Source organism: Eucyclogobius newberryi, unplaced genomic scaffold (assembly GCF_026437365.1).
Source record: "Eucyclogobius newberryi isolate DKJ021-1_F unplaced genomic scaffold, fEucNew1.0.hap1 SCAF_19, whole genome shotgun sequence".
Classification (NCBI taxonomy): Eukaryota; Metazoa; Chordata; class Actinopteri; order Gobiiformes; family Gobiidae; genus Eucyclogobius; species Eucyclogobius newberryi.
Genome location: NW_027315823.1, coordinates 30104224 through 30121621, shown reverse-complemented (window position 1 = coordinate 30121621; position 17398 = coordinate 30104224). Strand labels below are relative to the sequence as shown.

Sequence of the window (17398 nt, the reverse complement as noted above, 5' to 3'; positions counted from 1 at the left end):
CACTTTTACATTTTTCTTTACAAAGTACAACTTGACTGATGTAAAACTATAATAATTATTTATGACAGGGATCATGCCACTAAACCAAGTAAAAATCAGAAAAACGTGAAAAATCAGAGTTATTTGAAATGTAGTCTTTACCAAATCGAGATCAAGATGGAGATGAATGCTGCGCCGAAACAAAATAATATTAAACTATTTATTATAAGCTATAGATGGAGAACTTTCTGTGTGAGAGTAAACGAAGAAGGCTGTGCAGGTATTTTCATAAATTAGCAATGTTACTTGATGGAAAAAAGGTCAAAGATGAACGAAAAAGAGGGTAATTTTGTTTTGACTGATGAAGAATGGGAAACTATACACATCCCAATGGAGGATCACAAAATCACATGTTTGGAAAGAACTCTGTTGGAAAAATGTATCACGTTTGTTGAACAAAACGGGACTTAAATGTTGGACAATTTATGTAGTAACTTTTTATTGAATTTTTTTTAATGCCTTGTGCCATTACTTTCTGTTTCGTTTTTCTCTGTGTTTTATGTTCCGTTTTAAATTTAACAACAAGTTGTATTGATACATGAATAAACACAAATTAGCAATATTAATAATCATTCTTTTTACATTTATGTCAATGCAAATGAAGGCTGTTGATCCCCAAATAATCAGATCTTCCTTGGTCAGGTTTGCTCATTAAAGTCTAAAGGCTTTCAAAACAAGCTGTAATAGCTCCTGAGTGATCGATCTCACATCAATCGGCTTTATATTTATGACGGCGTACTCTGATTATTCACCGCTGGCCTTTTTAGCGCCTGGTTATTGACCTGTCTCCCGCGGTAAGAATATTATAGACACGGCTCGTCGAAACAATCACGCACCAGTTCATGCTGTAAATCCTTCTGCGTTTAAGTTGCTGAGCGTCTTTTTTGCCACTGAAATGTAGAAGGTGTTTTTATTTTGGATGAAACAGCAGTTCTTTCAGTCAAATCTCCAAACATTTCCCTGGTGATGGAAAAGCAGATTTATGTTTCCTCCTGTTTGCAACTCACAGTATAACCTTGGAACGATTTAGGCCAAGTTCGGCTTAAAATGAGAAAGGCAAAGGTGTAAATGCTCAATATGCTTCATATACAAACGAATAATTTCCTCCCAAACCCCAATGTGCAACGGAAACAATAAATAGGTCCCTGTGGAATGCATGGAATGTACTTTTGGCTGCAGCAAACTGGACATTTTGGACAATGGAAAGACATTTTACAGACATAGGACAAATGCGACAAATACAAAAAGGGAACATAAGCCAGACTGAGAATATGAAACGATGAAGTAGTGTGTTCAATCCTGTCCCGTGAGGGGAGTTGTAAAGAGCGTTACATCTGTGAGAAAAAGGCTGCATCGACACAGAAGACACGCAAATTCAGGGTTACGGAGCGCCGTGCCTCATCATCGTGAAGCCACAAATCACACATTTGAAGACAGTGACGTGACGATTCTAAGCGCGTGTGTTCTGTACATGCATAATGAGAGCGACAGGTTCAACGCAAATAAAGCATACACTGTAATGTTTATTCAGAAAGCACGTCGAGTATCAAACGGAGCTGGTATTTACATGTTTAAGTCTGTCGAATGGGTGCGCGTAGTCGCATTTTTCCATGAAGCAGAGATGCACTCCTTGAAAGCTTCATAGAGATGCAAATGCGGTGTCTGCAGATGACAGATGCTCACGTAAAGTCTGGCCAGAGCGATGGAGGCTGCTGCTGAATGGCCTCTACAGACTCAAGAGGGTGCATCGCCAAGAGACAGGGGGAAGATTTCTCTGTGGACATTACGATGAACCAAAGGCGCAAGCGTCAACATGAGTGTGGTGAGATGGATGAAGGAGGAAATAATTGTAAGTCATCCTTGGTATTTGGTTACTCTCACACGCCATCAAACTCAGTGATGGAAAATGTGCTTTATTGCCTCTGTGCTCCGGCAGCAGTGGAATAGCTGTACAGACCTTCCAAAGCACGTAAATCTCTTCAGCTTTCGCAGGGAAGTAGACTTTTTGCTCGACACATTTATCTACAAGAAGCATTACGCCATCGCCTGACCTGAAAACCTGAACTCCTCATGACACTTTTACAAATTAAGTTGATTTTTTTGATTAGAAAACTTGAGCAAGCAGAATTGTTGTTGTCATAAGGTTCTGAACGGGGCATATTCTGTAAAAGATGTATTATGTATGTTTTCTATTATGCTTTGCCTGGAATATTTCTAGTATAAAATTAGACATATCTACATTTATTCCTTGGAAAACATGTATTCTTACTGTGAGTGTGGCGCGCCTCCCAACAGATCTAACTTGTAACATGGCCTGGTGGCGTCAACTGCTCATCTCCATGGAGACGGAAAAAAATATGTACTTTTTCAGGTATCTTGTTTTAACTCAAGTTTGTTTGCATTTTATTTCACATTTCATTTCGGGACCACTTTAAAATAACTCCACCTTAAATTGCCTTAACAAAGTATGAACAAAGACCTAATTCACAATGAAAACATCATTTATTAAACATAATTCAGGTTTAGTAACTTAAGATTGGCGTTAGGAATGAAGGTAATTAGGGTAATAGGGTAAGTAATTACTAAGTCTGAATCATTCTTAATAAACTATTTGTTCAGTATGAATGAAGTCTTTGTTCATCTTTTACTAAGGCAAGAAAAGTTTTCAAAAAGATTTTTAAAAATACATTACACATTATTACAATACTTTACACTTGAAAACGACTTGCGTTTCATGGTTGATCTTATTCTTTCCCGGCAGTTAGACTATAGTGCCAACATACCTGAATGAGTCTAATAGTCTAATAACCTCCCATCACACTAAGTTATTAGATATATCAACTTTGAAAAGGCCGTCACATAATGATTGCTGTGTTTCCATTGTGTTGTTTGCGTTGTATGTGTGAACGTTTGAATTCATGGAAACACAGCTAAAAAAAAAATTGACTCATGTTTTCCATTTCTTTAATCTACATCTCTGCTCGAGGCCTCTAACCCTAACCCTCTGCTCCTCTTTATATCTGTTTTAGCAACAACGCCACAAATCTTTACATACGTTGCTATTGTTACGGTGGACTCCAGCTGCAATAAAAGCTTGAATTACTATTGCTAAAACATCTCCCCATATATGGTTTCTATTTCAGTGCAAGATGAAATGATACAGTAGCTTTCCAAATCTTGATGCACTTTCCAACAATAACAGTAGAGGTGTTATTCATAGAGCTAGAGACGCGCACGGGGATCTGGGCTGGACAAATGAAGGAGGTATTCCAGGGTTTACGCCGACAAAGCATTATAGTCTCATTAGGATATCATGGGGCGCCTCCAAACAACCAGGTGTGGTTTGAATGTTTCTTCATAATAATTATCTGTATTAGTATCATGTGAAACTCAATGATACATTTACCACCACCAGCACCACTACAACAACAACAACAACAACAACAACAACAGCAACAACAACAACAACAACAACAACAACAACAACAACAACAACAACAACAACAACAACAGACAGCAACAACGGCAGCAACAACCTGCACTTTAGAAAATCAAATAACCTGACCATAATGACCCGTTTGCCACGAACTGGTTCCAAGCCATTTGAAAAACATTGATTTAAACAGGCTTAAGAAAAGGGCAGCTGAGGTTCAGGGTCTTCATGCCAAGACAAATCCATGAGCGCCCTCTGGTGTACACTTTAGGTAAATACAACATTGACCCTGACTTCCATGCAGTACGCACTGATAGGCGCAAGAGGGCGCCGTTGTGGTTTTCTGCAGGCTCCTCAGAAACTTCCCAACCATAATAGTTTTTGTTTTGTTGCGCTTGCTTTATTCATTTCTTTTCTGCTCTATATTTACCCACAGTCTCTCTGTGCTGGGTTGTTTCCACAAAAGGCTTACCACACTTATCCCAGCTGCACTAAACATCAGCAAAACTCGTGCAGCTGAGCTCACCGGCAATGGAAATCAGTGATTCTGCTCAAATTAGGGTTAATCCCAAAGGATAATACTTTGTGTGTGTGTAAAAATAGCAAGCCATTATTTCGCCTGCTTGAATGTTTGAACAGAGACCATTGTTTGGCCAATTATGCAATAAGCCCTGTCACATTAAATCATCAATCATTTGTTGGCGTTCTGAGGAGGGGAAAGGGGGCAAACAAAAGTAATTATCGAATAATAAAAGGTATTGCCCATAAATATATTCTATGTATTATTTTTAAATGAAAAATAGTGGGCAAACACAATAAGTTATAGACTTAAATCTACATGACTCCACTTCAGGAGCAGAAGGTTTCATTTGCAGTGACAAGAGCTCACAGATATCTTGGCCCTTTTCCCAGGTGTGCGTCACCAAAGAGCCTAACAGACTTACACAGCTTAATGCACGTGCCACTTATGCTAGTGTAAACCAGGAATCCAGGAATGTTGTTATGGCACAGCCTTATTTTAAAAGAAAAATTTGATTCATTCTTTTCCTATGTGTAATTACTGTTGTGATTCATGTGCAATTACTGTGAAATTCATGTGCAATCCATGTGCTGTGGTGACACATATTCATGTGTAATTACTGTCGTGATCACATGCAATGGTATTTATGTATTTATTTATTTGTCTATGGGAGTTTTTGTTTATAGGAGATCTTCTACTGAAAGTGTTTTTCAGACTTCCTATAAGTGATCTGTTCTTCTGTATCTACCTCTGTATCTACCTGCGTTGCACCAATGAAATTTCCCCATGTGGGACAATAAAGGAATATCTTATCTTATCTTATCTTATCTTCCTCAAAATTCTACAAATAATACCTCATAATGACAACTTGAAAGAAGGTTGTCAGAATACTTCAATTATTTGCAAATGTATCAACAAAAAAAAGAACAAAAGCCAAATTTTGCCATGACACTCAATATTGAGCTCGGGTAGTTATTTTTTCCAGTGATCATCCTTGAGGCGCTTCTACAACTTGATTGGAGTGTGGTAAATTCAGTTGATTGGCCATGATTTGGAAAAGCACACACATGTCTATATAAGGTCACACAGTTAACAGTGACGTCAGAGCACAAACCATGAAGTCCACGGAATGGTCTGTAGACCTCCGAGACAGGAGTGTATCAAGGCACAGATCTGGGGAAGGGACTGAAAATGTCTGCAACATTGAAAGCTCTTGAGAACAGTGGCCTCCATCATCCGCACTCCACCAATCAGGCCTGTGTGGTAGAGTGGCCTGACCTCAGTAAAAGTACATGACAGCAGCTTGAAGGACTCTCAGACCATGAGAAACAAAAATCTCTGGTCTGATGAAACAAAGATTTCACTTCGGCTTGAATAACAAGTGTCATGTCTGGAGGGAACCAGGCACCGCTCATCAGCTGGTCAGTACTATTCCTACAGTGAAACCTGGTGGTGGCAGCATCAGGCTGTGGGGATGTTTGTCAGCTGCAGGAACTGGGAGACAAGTCAGGATCAACAGAAAGATGAATGCAGCAGTTACAGAGACATCCTTGATGAAAACCTGCTCCAGAGTGCTCTGGAACTCAGACTGGGGTGAAGGGTCATCTTCCAACAAGACAATGACCCAAAGCAGGAGTACAAAGGAGAAGCTACAGGACAACTTTGTGAGTTTGTGAGTGGCCCAGCCAGATAGGCTTAGGACGGGGTTAGGTTACATACAGTATATGTGCTAAAAGAGTTTACAGATGGTTTAGTTAGTGGAAAGGCACCTGCTCATTATAGGGATAAGTTTACATTCTGCAGATCATATTTCAATCATATGTCACTGTCTCAAGTGTTTCACACCAAACTATCTCACGTGTATAAACTAGGAGTATGTGACTTCTTCATAAGCTATGTGCTGAATTCCTCTCATTATTTGCAAACAAACCTGGAAATACTTGCTCTCCAGATCAAGGCTCAGAATTCCTTAATGTACGTTTGTCACTCTCAATTCTGGTTCTTCTTTTGCTGTGTTCCCATAGCCCTGAAAATATTTCAGAAAATAGAATTACTTTGATATATTTGGGTTGCATCAACCAGGCACTAATTTGAATCCCAGCTTGGGCTGCAGGAGACAGAAGGAGACAGAGGTACATGTTTGTCCTTTTGTCTCCTCAAACAACCCTCATACAGGATCAGTACTCCTTATTATGCTGCACTTATATTATGCAGTTATTCAAATGTTTGTTTTAACTGCTCAATTAAATTACTCCTCAAGTATAGTTACAGCTCAAAACACAAGAGTCCCCTAAACTTGCATTAACACTGATGCGTTTCAACACACGGTCTTCACCAGAGCAAAGTAAAAGAGATTTGATTTATTAATTCATCAGATTCTTCTCCAATAAGGTTATTCATAAAGATATCTAGAAACTGATTGATAATTTGAAACTATGCACTCATTTAAACACACACAAACCTTTACCAAATAGTTTCCGAGTGGTCTATACCAACCTAGCCTAATATTAGACTATCAAGATTGTAATAATTAATATACTGTTTTTTGTATTTTACAATTCTAATACTAAATCACATTAATTTAGCACAGATTTACAGAGAAGCTGAAAGGAACTTAGTCTTCAGTCGCCTATAATTGTGATAATAACCATGTGTGAATAGAGGAGCCACCATTCTGCCCTAATGAAAGATGCAGTGATAAGTTCTTAAAGAGAATAAGAAGTGAATGATTATTAAATCTAACTGTATAGCAACTTTCCCTGCCCAAAATGTTCTGTTATAATAAGCAAGTTTGGTTTTGCATCATCTCCTCATAGACTCTAAATCACACATCGACCAAATATTTCCCACTTTGCATCAGGCTTGCATCTGCACGTCTCTGTGGATGTCTTTCAACGGGCGAACGCAATCGTCTGCAGGAATACTCCCTGTCTCTGTGGAAACGCCACAATTTCGGAGGCCCAATCGGAGGGCAGCAGCTGATGATGCCCCTGTGAGGGATGCGCGCAACAATAGCAGGAAGAGAGTCCCGGCACCGTCCACCGCCGCCGTCCACGGGCCAGCTCTGACCCGGACAGTCTGCAAGAAGGAGCAAAGACCAGTGAAAACAAAAAACAGGATACTAGACTGAAATGATCTGTCCAGGAGGAGACATCTTTCCACCTAAAGCAAGCGTGAGGGGGGAGAGGAGTTTGCAATGGTAAAATGGATGCCAAAGTGAGTGATTTATTGCTTGAAAGAATAACAGAACAACACCTAATCATACATAAGCTCTTAAGTCTTAGGCAATTGGAATTTAGGTCTAACAAAGATAATAGAGAATGTTATGTGACTCGGCAGTAATTACGAACAATAACCTTATGATGCATATTCAAAGTATTTAAAATATCTGTTTGGTTTTCCCTATATGCATTTTTAATAATATAATAAAAACAATGTATACAAATCTATGAGACATCTTAGTAAAAAAAGAAAAATGATTGTAAATAAGGTGATGACTTTTGCATAGAGTGGTTTAGTCTTGCTCCTCATCTTGCTCCTGCAAATGTGTTTCCATGATAAGACCTCAGGTTATGGCGTCAGCTCAGACAAATGCTTTCATTTCCAAGTCAAATGGCTCGTCAGTCAGAGCCTGAGGAGGTTTGCTGCTGCTGTGAGGGGCTCGGACATGATTAGCTTTCACTGACAGACATGACTGTTACTGTTTCCTTTTAGAAAGTGGTTAAGCATAAATGATTCAGTTCAACTTGAGAAATCTCTTGGAGTTTGGAGCCAATGGAGAAATGCAAGAATACATTACAAATACGAAATAGAAATAGGCATGTGTGAAATTAAATTATATAAAAAAGGCTGACATTAAGTTTGAGTGTAAAAGGCATTTCGGTGCAGTGTTGTCATAAAACTAAAAATCCAAACTCGACTTCGATAAGAATAAGGAAACCCCAAAACAATTTAAATTCCACAATGATAGTTAAGAACACTTTGTTGAAACATTGGTTGTGATTTTTAACACAAACTAATAGTACTTTCTTATATATTTCTACATCATTTACTCTTTTTATATACTTTCTTAGTGCTAGTTCTGTCTGAAAGGTCAAATGTTGTATGTTATTTATTTTAGGTACTTGTGTTTGTGAATTCTGTTCATTGACAATGGCAATAAACATTTTCTGATTCTGAAATGTCAAGTTTCAATACCAGTTTTGGTATAGATTACTATCTGATTTTGTAATACATTTGAAAACCCTACTGTGTAATCAAATAGTTTTGCTTACCTTAGATAGGCCTATAGTCTATAGGCATAAGTAGGTTTAGATTATATTTTTCTTTCCTTTTTGTTCCTACTTTTTGTTCCTTATTTCTGTTTTTCTGTCCCCCCAAACTAAATGAATTGGTTTGAGTTATCTTAGTAATGTCATTAAGCTTACATGGTTTAAATACAATGACGCCTTCCCCAGTCTGTGTAATCATGTTTTTGGCAGCTGTGTGTTGTGTCACGTGGCTCTGTTGTTGTGGCGGCTGCGTGATGACGTATGAGCAGGTGAGGAGGATTACGTAGAGAGAGGCGCGCGCGGTGCTGCGTGTAGCTTCCATCCACAGATCCGGGGAAAAGCGCGTCTCCTCCACCGCATGTCTCTGCTCTCGTAAGCCGACTGACAGTGACACTTTTCCGGGCTTGGATGGACTTGATGGGGGCAGGGGTAGACTTTCCCTGCGGCGTGTCGAACCTCCGCGCCCCGGGGCTGTGGACGGTCCTCTCCCAGGTAAGAACTGCCGAGGACCGCTTTGTGGGGAATGGATGGAGATGTGCAAGAGAAACTTTTTTATCGTCTCTTTATAGTTAGACTGTTGTTGTTGTTGTTGTTGTTGTTGTTGTTGTTGATTAAAAAAAGAAAAAATGAAGAGAGAGAGAAAGAGAGAGAACTGGTTGTCATGGTTTTTAAGATGGCTGTTGCACATTTTTCTGTTAAGAGTTTAACTATCAAATTGCAGATTTGTTGCTTTATTGGTTTATATATTTTTATTTTTTATTTAGTGAATGTTATTGTTTTTCTGTTTCTGTAATTTCTTTGTGATTTTAATGCATTTTTCCTGCTGTGGGAAGAACTTTGAATTGCCTTGTGTATGAAATGTGCTCTACAAATAACACTTGCCTTGCCTATATTTCTGTTATTTCTGTGTTCCAAATAATGAAACGAAAACCGGCACAAAGGTTGACAAGTTCTCTGTCAACGTGATATTATTTGTTGGCAATAGCTTCAGAAAGTAGTGCCATTATTCAACACCAAAGACGTGATTGTTGACAGTTGAAAGGACCTCTAATTCCAACCATTCAAATGTTAAATTTGTGTTGCCAATGTTTTACATGTTAGGATTTTTCTTTCTGAAACAGTGACTTTCCTACAGTTATACAGACCCCTGCCGTCCATTTGAAATCAGGACTTTATAACGTTCTATAAAGTGTACACACAACAATTTCTAAGCAGTTTCTTATTTCAAACTTACTCCTTTTATGTTATTCCTATATAGGCTTTACAGGCAAGTTATGATTATTTTTGGAGATGCATTTGCTAAGGCAGATAGAAAACAACATCGAGATAGGCCATATCCTTTTGAATGTGATAATATCCATACTCCTCAACTGCACCTGCTGCTGCCCTGTGTGGATTTATGTTTGGGTTTTATTGGTGTGCACAGGTGACAAAGATAGTATTCTACTGACTGTTGACTACGTAAAGAACAGTGTGTGGGCCGTGTTGTTAGGTAAGGTAATAGTAGAAGTCAGTGTGTTGTGATGAGTCTAATCCACTTTCCTCCATATGGCACGTGTGAGGAGATGAGTGCCACGAGAGACCACAGATTATAGATTACAGATTATACATTCAGTTCATTTATGACGTATATTATTGAAGAAGCTTGATCAATGTTATGTATAAATTAATTATAATGTTATCAGCGTATTACCATGTTATGTGTTGCTTTTGGTTGTCTGTCTGGTGGTTCACTAATTGCTGTTATATAAGTAACTTTGACATTCAGATCTTTTATTTGGTCATTAATTTTTCTCTAATGATGGGCCTTGTTTATGAGCAGATAATGAGAGGTTTTCCGTCTCAGTGCCCATCTGTGCTTCGGAACCAGTTCAGCCGCACAGGCCTGATGAACATTACTGTAATATTAATGATGAGCACACTTCACTCACTTCACTGTAGCTGTGCACTGCATTGCCACTGCCCTTGTGTGACTGCGCTACAAGAATAGTACACAAGAAATGCAATTCATATTTTTGTCTTTTATGTTCATTCATTTTTTCATTTCCTCTCAGTGGTTTGAGCTAATACTATTGCTTCTATGAGCCTAAAGTGGGACTATGACCACACTTGCAGGATATACAAGGTTATTTAGATTCATCTTACGACTAATCGACTAATTGTGACTATTCAACTATAAAAAAAATCATAATTTTATCATTGTAATTTGTTATCTGGAGTTTACAGACTCTAAACACATATGAAAATACATTTTATAACAAAGACAGTCCCTTTATTAAATTATATTCAAATAAATAAACTATTTCACATTTTAATAGTAAATATTCTCTATCTAGAACCCTTCAGTCATCATATTGCAACCTTTTTGGGTTCACAATGTATTTAAAGTGTTCAATAGAAATAAAATTAGTCGACGAAATGAAAAAATAGTTGAATTCCTGCATACAAATCAACCCAATGCTTTTGAAAATCTGTGAAAAACAATAGCGATAGTGCATAACCCACACAGTTTGACGATAATAATAATTCATGTTTAAATCTTGCTGATATAAAATGACTAACATACAGTCATAGTACGTGTCTCTCATCCAGTTTGGGACTTGACTTCTCACTCCTTTGGGTGTCGTCCAGCTCGGCGAGGCGTCCGTGCTGAGCGTGGCAGATTGGCCCAGTGCGGCGCGAGGATGAGCTGGCTGTCACGTGCCATCTGGAGGCTCAGACCTAAATGCCCTCACACTCTCTTACCCGCAGGCACCACTCTTGAGCTGAATAGGACTGACAGCCGGGAGGTCAAAGGGCACCACCTATCACGTAGACGGACTCCTGCTGCGGCTGCATGTCGGTGAATGATAAGGCCGTGAAGAGAAAGTGACATGGCCGGGGCAATGAGCTCTAAATGGTGTGAGAAGATATAGTGCACAGACTCAGAGTTCAAATGTCACAAGGTTATCAAGGCATGCTTATTGCACTTTTTGTAAGAGAAGTTGGTATGTCACAGTAAAACAGACATTTTTGTGGAACTTGTAATAAGACATCAAACGTATTTTACCACTGACCTTCTTCTTCTTCTTCTTCTGCGTTTTATGGCGGCTGGTATCCAAGTGTTACATTACCGCCAGACTTTATTCTATAGACCTTTTTCTTCAGTTCAAAGCCCACGAGTTCAAAGCACATGAGATCCTCTTCTTCTTTTGGTGTGTTGTCCTCTTCTTCCTTCTTCCCAATGCTTCCGCCCACTGTAATTGTGATTTCTGGAGTTACTTCTGTTGTCGTCGCTATGCATTTACTGTGGACAGGAGACCAGCAACGACAAGGTTCTCGATATACAGTCAATCAGTCATTTTCACATCTAATTTTCACTTATTACTGTTGTGTACGAGTTGTAGACGACTAGTTCTCTCTTATCTAGCTTGAGTTTGGTAATGTGGCAGACATGTTGCAGTCCCAGGTCATAACTTTTGTTGTTACAAAAGGAATTTGTCTCTGTGCGCACATCTAACATAGAGTGTGTTCAACAGAGCCACACTTTGAACGCCTCGCTGAGTGACGTTTATGTGACTGCACTTCAGCCTTAGAAGCATTCCTTCATTTGCACAAATAGTCTAAACAGGAAATATTTGTTGTTTATTTCTTATATAGAACTTTAACAAATATGTCTTTAATAACAAGATAACAACATGATCTGTTTCATTATTGTTCTAAAATCTGTAACACTGCATCTTTTTAGTTACATTTATTATTTTTGCTTGTTTTAAGAAGCCTAAATTCTTCCCATGCCTCCTACTTAGTCAGACACGGCCTGTCCACCCTTTGAAGTGATTGCTGATAAATCATTACGTCTGTGTGGAATCAGCAGTTACTCTTCTGACATTCTAAAGATCCATACCACCATTTCACCAGCTTTCCTGCACACATTAACACTTTTTGTTCATTGTTTTACATATTACAGTAAGGCTAGAGTAAGGTCTGGCTGTAGAATTCGCTGACAGCTGTGAAACCACGCCGTTTGAGAGCGCCTATGACTAGACCGTCCTTGAGAAGAGCTGCGTGTTGTCAAAAGGCTATTTTAACCCACTCATTTCGTACCGCTCGAACATGAGTCGCACTCTGAGTCATTTCTTTAAGCCGCACTCAGCTGTCCGGCGCAGCAGATGTTATGTCCACGGCCCATTCCCATCTTCAGACGGGCTCTTCCCTAGTGTTTCAGACTAACCCAGCCCCCGGCAGACCGCTCTCTTCCTGCCCCAGGATGCACAGTATTGACGCGTTCACCAGCGCTGCAGCCGCTCTGTCCGTCCCTTTGCTGATGTGTTTGTGAGCGGAGCAGGAGAAGGGGGAAGCAGCTGTGGTTTCCTCCAGGCTCGCTCGCTCGCTTGCTCTTGGTCGGGCAGGAGCTCCAGCGAAATGCCCTGGAGGAGAAGGAGCTCGTCCGCACTCCTTCTGCTATCTGGACGGGTCATCGGCCGAGCCAAGGCCAGGTAGGAACGAGAAGATGTTATTCACAGCAGCAACAGCAGCAGCAGCAGGGTAATAATGAAAATGATGGCTTAAGTAACGTTCTTGGGTTTAGTGATGATTTCTGTTGACCAGATTTAATGTTTAGATCTGGTTTAGTCCGTCCTGGAGCCATTATTCTAGACTTATTCAATTTGTGGACAAACACTTATTCTAGACTTATTCAATTTGTGGACTACTGTTAATTCTATAGTACATTGCGAGTTTTTGAATATATTTCTCAACCAAATAAAGGTTGAAATATGGAGAATGAAGGCTTCTGATTGATATAACAATGCGGTCTTTGTTATTAAAAGGTATTTTCTAAGTTGGTGTATTCAAGCTAACAACGGTCAAAATATGACTACAATTATTTTCATTCTGGTCGTGATTAGTCCATCAATCATTGCAGCACTTTGCATGTGTAACTTTCTGTATGACGCATATTGGGAGGGCTGTTTGGGTCAGATATTGGGTCAGATCTGCTGCTGTCGACTCAAGCACAGGGCAAGAATTTCCACACGTTTAGTTTACATTTGGTGTGCGCACTAATGCAGGAGGATTAGCTTGACCTTCATATCAAATCACAGTTGCCAGATCACATTTTTTTCTTCGACCTGCTGCATGCGTGTCTTGGAGTGGCTGAAAATAGTTGCCGGCTTTGTGAAGAAACTTTCTCAGGCGGGTGCTCTCTGCAGGAGCTGTAAGAGGCTTGACGTGGATTAACCTCTGGTCCTTTTAACATGAGCCTCAATCTCAAATGGATTTAGTGATTTCTCTGACAGAGTCGCGCACGGCGGCATTACCTTGCATTGTTGACTATTATTGTACACAGAAATTGACATTTAGTCTATTCTTTTCAGCCAGAGGAAGCTTCCTGTTGATGCACATGGCATTGAGAAAAGAAACATTATCGACAAGGTGACATTTTGAGAGCCAAAACATAAGCAAAACTAGACAGTGTAAATGGCTTTTTTGTTACATTGAAACAACCAAGCTATGGAAAATGTGAACGCCTCCCTTCCTCTTTTTTATGAACAGGGCAAATGAATGAGGTTTTAGTTATGCATTTTTGGTTAATCACAAGGATTCTTCCTCTTGATATAAAATGAGAGGCAGAAACGTAACAGTAAAATGCAGCTGAATCAATGCATTTTGCTGACATTGATAATTAGGCCCGAGCGCCACAAGCTGGCGAGAGGCCTATTAATCTCGTAAGGCCGTGCGAAGCACGGCTGCGAAAGTGCGCACGTAGTGCGCACGAAATCGAGCGCGAAGCGCTCGCCCACTTCCAAACACTCACTAACGCACTCCTTCACTCACGCACGCCCCGTGCATACTAATTAGTAGTAGGAAAATGGAACTTTACCGTCGTAAACGGGCGAAGCCCGTGCAAAAGTACGCACTAAACAAGCACTTTAAATTGGGATGACGACCCCGCTTCGCGGTCGTCATCCCCTTATAAAGCACTCATTTGCGCTAAGTAGCTCATGAATACGTTCCCCATATCTTGCATGTTCCGTGCATATAAGCATGTAATACAAAAATTGAACATTATTACTGTATAGAGGGCCAAAAACACAAAGTGGGCGGAGCCCACTCAAAATTAACGAAAGTACCCGTCAGTGACCAGGGACCCACACCATGAGGTAGGAAAGCGCGAGCGCTTTCCGAAAATGTATAGTTTATGATATTTGAAAAATGGGAAACATTGTTTTCGCATCGGAATATTATTCTTTCTTTCTTTCTTTCTTCTATTTTTCACCCAGTGAACATTGACGAAAAGTCACAAAAATTAGCACACCTCTAAAAATCGTGCCTCTCTACATTCTGGCTATTTCCTTTTTCTAAAATTTAAAAAATTGGCGCGTCAGCGCCCCCAAATGTACCAAAAATGCATTGAGAGATGGGAAATGACCCCAAAAAAATCTGATCGTAGAATCATGAAATTTGGCGCAGAGGTAGATGGTGACAAGAGAAGTAAAAAATATTATTACGGCAACGCCGTCCGCCCAACCAAATGTCGGCCATATTGCTTCAAAAATGGCTAAACATGACTTCGGAGTTTTTCCAAACGTCGTACTTTTACGAACTCCTCCCAGGGCGGTGGCTCTAAAAAGCTGAAATTTGGTGAAAATGCTACTGAGGAGTGGGACATCAAAAGTTATCCAAATTACATTGATACCTCTCACGGTCTCTGTGCGGCGAAGCCGCAAACTGTAGCAAGAATTTCAGAAATCTCCCAAATTTAACATTTCTGCCGTTTGCGCAGATAAAGTCCGAATTGCGTCAAATTAGAATCAGTTGTTAAACTCTTTGACCTAAACCTACTTGAAGTGAAATAAATTAATTTGGAGCCACAGCGCCCCCTACAGATTTTATATGGAGGTTAAATGTTTAGTTTGGCGAAATTATATGAAATTTGACACACAACTCAATTTTAGAATCCCCATCAAAAAAGTCAATGAGACCCATGTCATAATTGTTATGGCGTTGCCGTAACGATGACCGAAACCTTCCATGTTATTCCAATGGGGAAATCGCCAGAACATGTTTACACTTTAGACTTTCACAAACTCCTCTTAGGGCGTTAGCCCTATTAACCTGAAATTTGGTGAGACTCATCTTTAGGGGTGGACCATCAAAAGTTATCCACATTTTTATTCAAAGAGTCACGGTGTCTGTGCGGCTAAGCCGCACATTTTGCCAAGAATTCAAAATAAAATTGCTTTTTGATGGTAAAACAAAGGGGAGAAGATGTGACAGCACCACAGATTCAGCAGTAGGCGTAATAAAAGGACAATTGGGGCGCGTTAGCGCCCCCTCCTCTTGCGGCGTAGCTGCGGCGGCGTGGCGAGGGCCGATCATTGCCGCTTGCGGCTTTAATTTAGTTTGGAATTGCTCCGCTGAGATTCATTTCTTCCTGGTTTTAATATTCTTAGTGACCAATCGCAGTTAAGGGGTGGAGTTTCAGGTTTTACATTTTTGTTATATCCAGGATTTCTTTCATCGAAACAGTCCAGATTAGGTTTTTGCCTCTACGTTTCTGTGTTGCGTGCTTCTTTTAAAGAAAGCATAACGTTTGACTGCTTCCATTTGGATGTATGCATGTTTAATTCAGATAAAACTGTGAACATTTCTCTGTCTTTAATTCATTTTCATAGAAATCCTGCTGTATGAACTTTAAACACTCATAAACACTGTTAGCTAATTAGCATCTAACTAACACATCCAGACCAAACTAACTAAGTTTCAACGGGGTGCAAGTATGATACTCTTCTTATACAGGTAATTATTTAACCTGCTAAAAATGAGGGTGCAAACCTTCCCTAATGCACCTTCTGCCCCTGTGTAGGAAGGAAAATCTCCACTCCATAAACGGGGCTTTGGAATGAGATAAACCTGATCGACGAGTTGCACTTAAGACTTTCCCCTCTCTCTCTCTCTCTCTCTCTCTCTCTCTCTCTCTCTCTCTCTCTCTCTCCCTCTCTCTCTCTCCCTCTCTCTCTCCCTCCCTCCCTCCCTCTCTCTCTCTCTCTCACATAACTCTCAGTTGCATATCAGTAAACCTGGGCTCTAGTATGAGGACAGACAGGTAGGACGACTACCCTGGCTGTCGTCAGAGCGCTTGTTATTGTCAAAACCACGGATAATATATCACTGTTATAGTATTTGAATAACTTACTTTGGAAAAGCTGCAACAGAGCTGCATTGGTGTTAAGATGCTTAAGTTAATTACTTATCATTACTTGCAAATCAATGCATTACAGCATTGATTTGCATTGTGATTTTAATCAAGTGCATTGACTTGTTCGTTTTGGTTTCAGGCATTTTTGTAATTAAAACAAATGTACCGGTATTTGTTTTTCCTGTGGGGCCGAATGAGCTTGCCACATTATATGAATGAAAGTTAAGCATGGTTTTGAAATATTATTGAATTGTGTTGTGAAATCTGACTGGAAACTGGTCTTATTATTTATACTGGGCTGGGCCATATCACTCAACGCTACAGCACAGTACACAGTATATCATCATTTGCTTTCGGGGCAATATTGAATTACAGCTGATTGTGGACGCTTACGCCTAGAGACACATTAACATCGACTGTGGAGGTTGTGCAGAGCCTGAGACACTAATGAATGGAAAAGACAGTGAGATGTGGAAGCAGAACTTCCTACTATGACTTATCCTTAAAGTCTATGACAGGGCTCATGTTTTGTTTGGTGGGATAGCGCCTCTGCAAAATACTTAAGTTGTACATCAGTCAAGTTGCAGTTTGTCAAGAAAATTTGAAAAATAAAAGTAAAACAATTGCAGGAAGTAGATCTGCGTTTTCAAACAGAATCCCTCTGTGATGTCATCAATAAGTGACATTTCATTGAAAAATACTTTTCTGACAGTTTAAATTATAAATCATGTTCACGACGTTTTAGTGAAATGTAACACAGGCACAAATATTAAAGGTCACATTTAAGTATTTTATCTCGTTTCAATTACGTCTTTATTGCAAATTGTACATCATGATAAACATTTTAAACTGTATTACCATGCCCTATCCTGAAAATTAAAAAAAGAAAGTTGATCACTACATTTGTACAGTCATCAGTGAACAATGGCACTTATTGTTTTATTAGTCAGTGT

General features: G+C 39.7%; 1 protein-coding gene across 2 annotated transcripts in view; it reads left to right on the top strand.

Annotated features, from left to right (window-relative positions):
* Positions 1-8622: 8622 nt before the first annotated feature.
* arhgap40 (Rho GTPase activating protein 40) overlaps positions 8623-17398 on the top strand; it is a 22830-nt gene continuing 14054 nt past the window's right edge. The window contains exon 1 of one of the 2 annotated variants that reach the window (XM_072452617.1): positions 8623-8755. Coding sequence is in view for 1 of the 2 variants with exons in the window: in XM_072452616.1 (XP_072308717.1) it covers positions 12668-12741 (74 nt within the window). In the remaining variant the exon portion in view is untranslated. Of the gene's footprint in view, positions 8756-12492; positions 12742-17398 lie in introns of those variants that run through there. The other variant, XM_072452616.1, reaches the window with a different exon arrangement.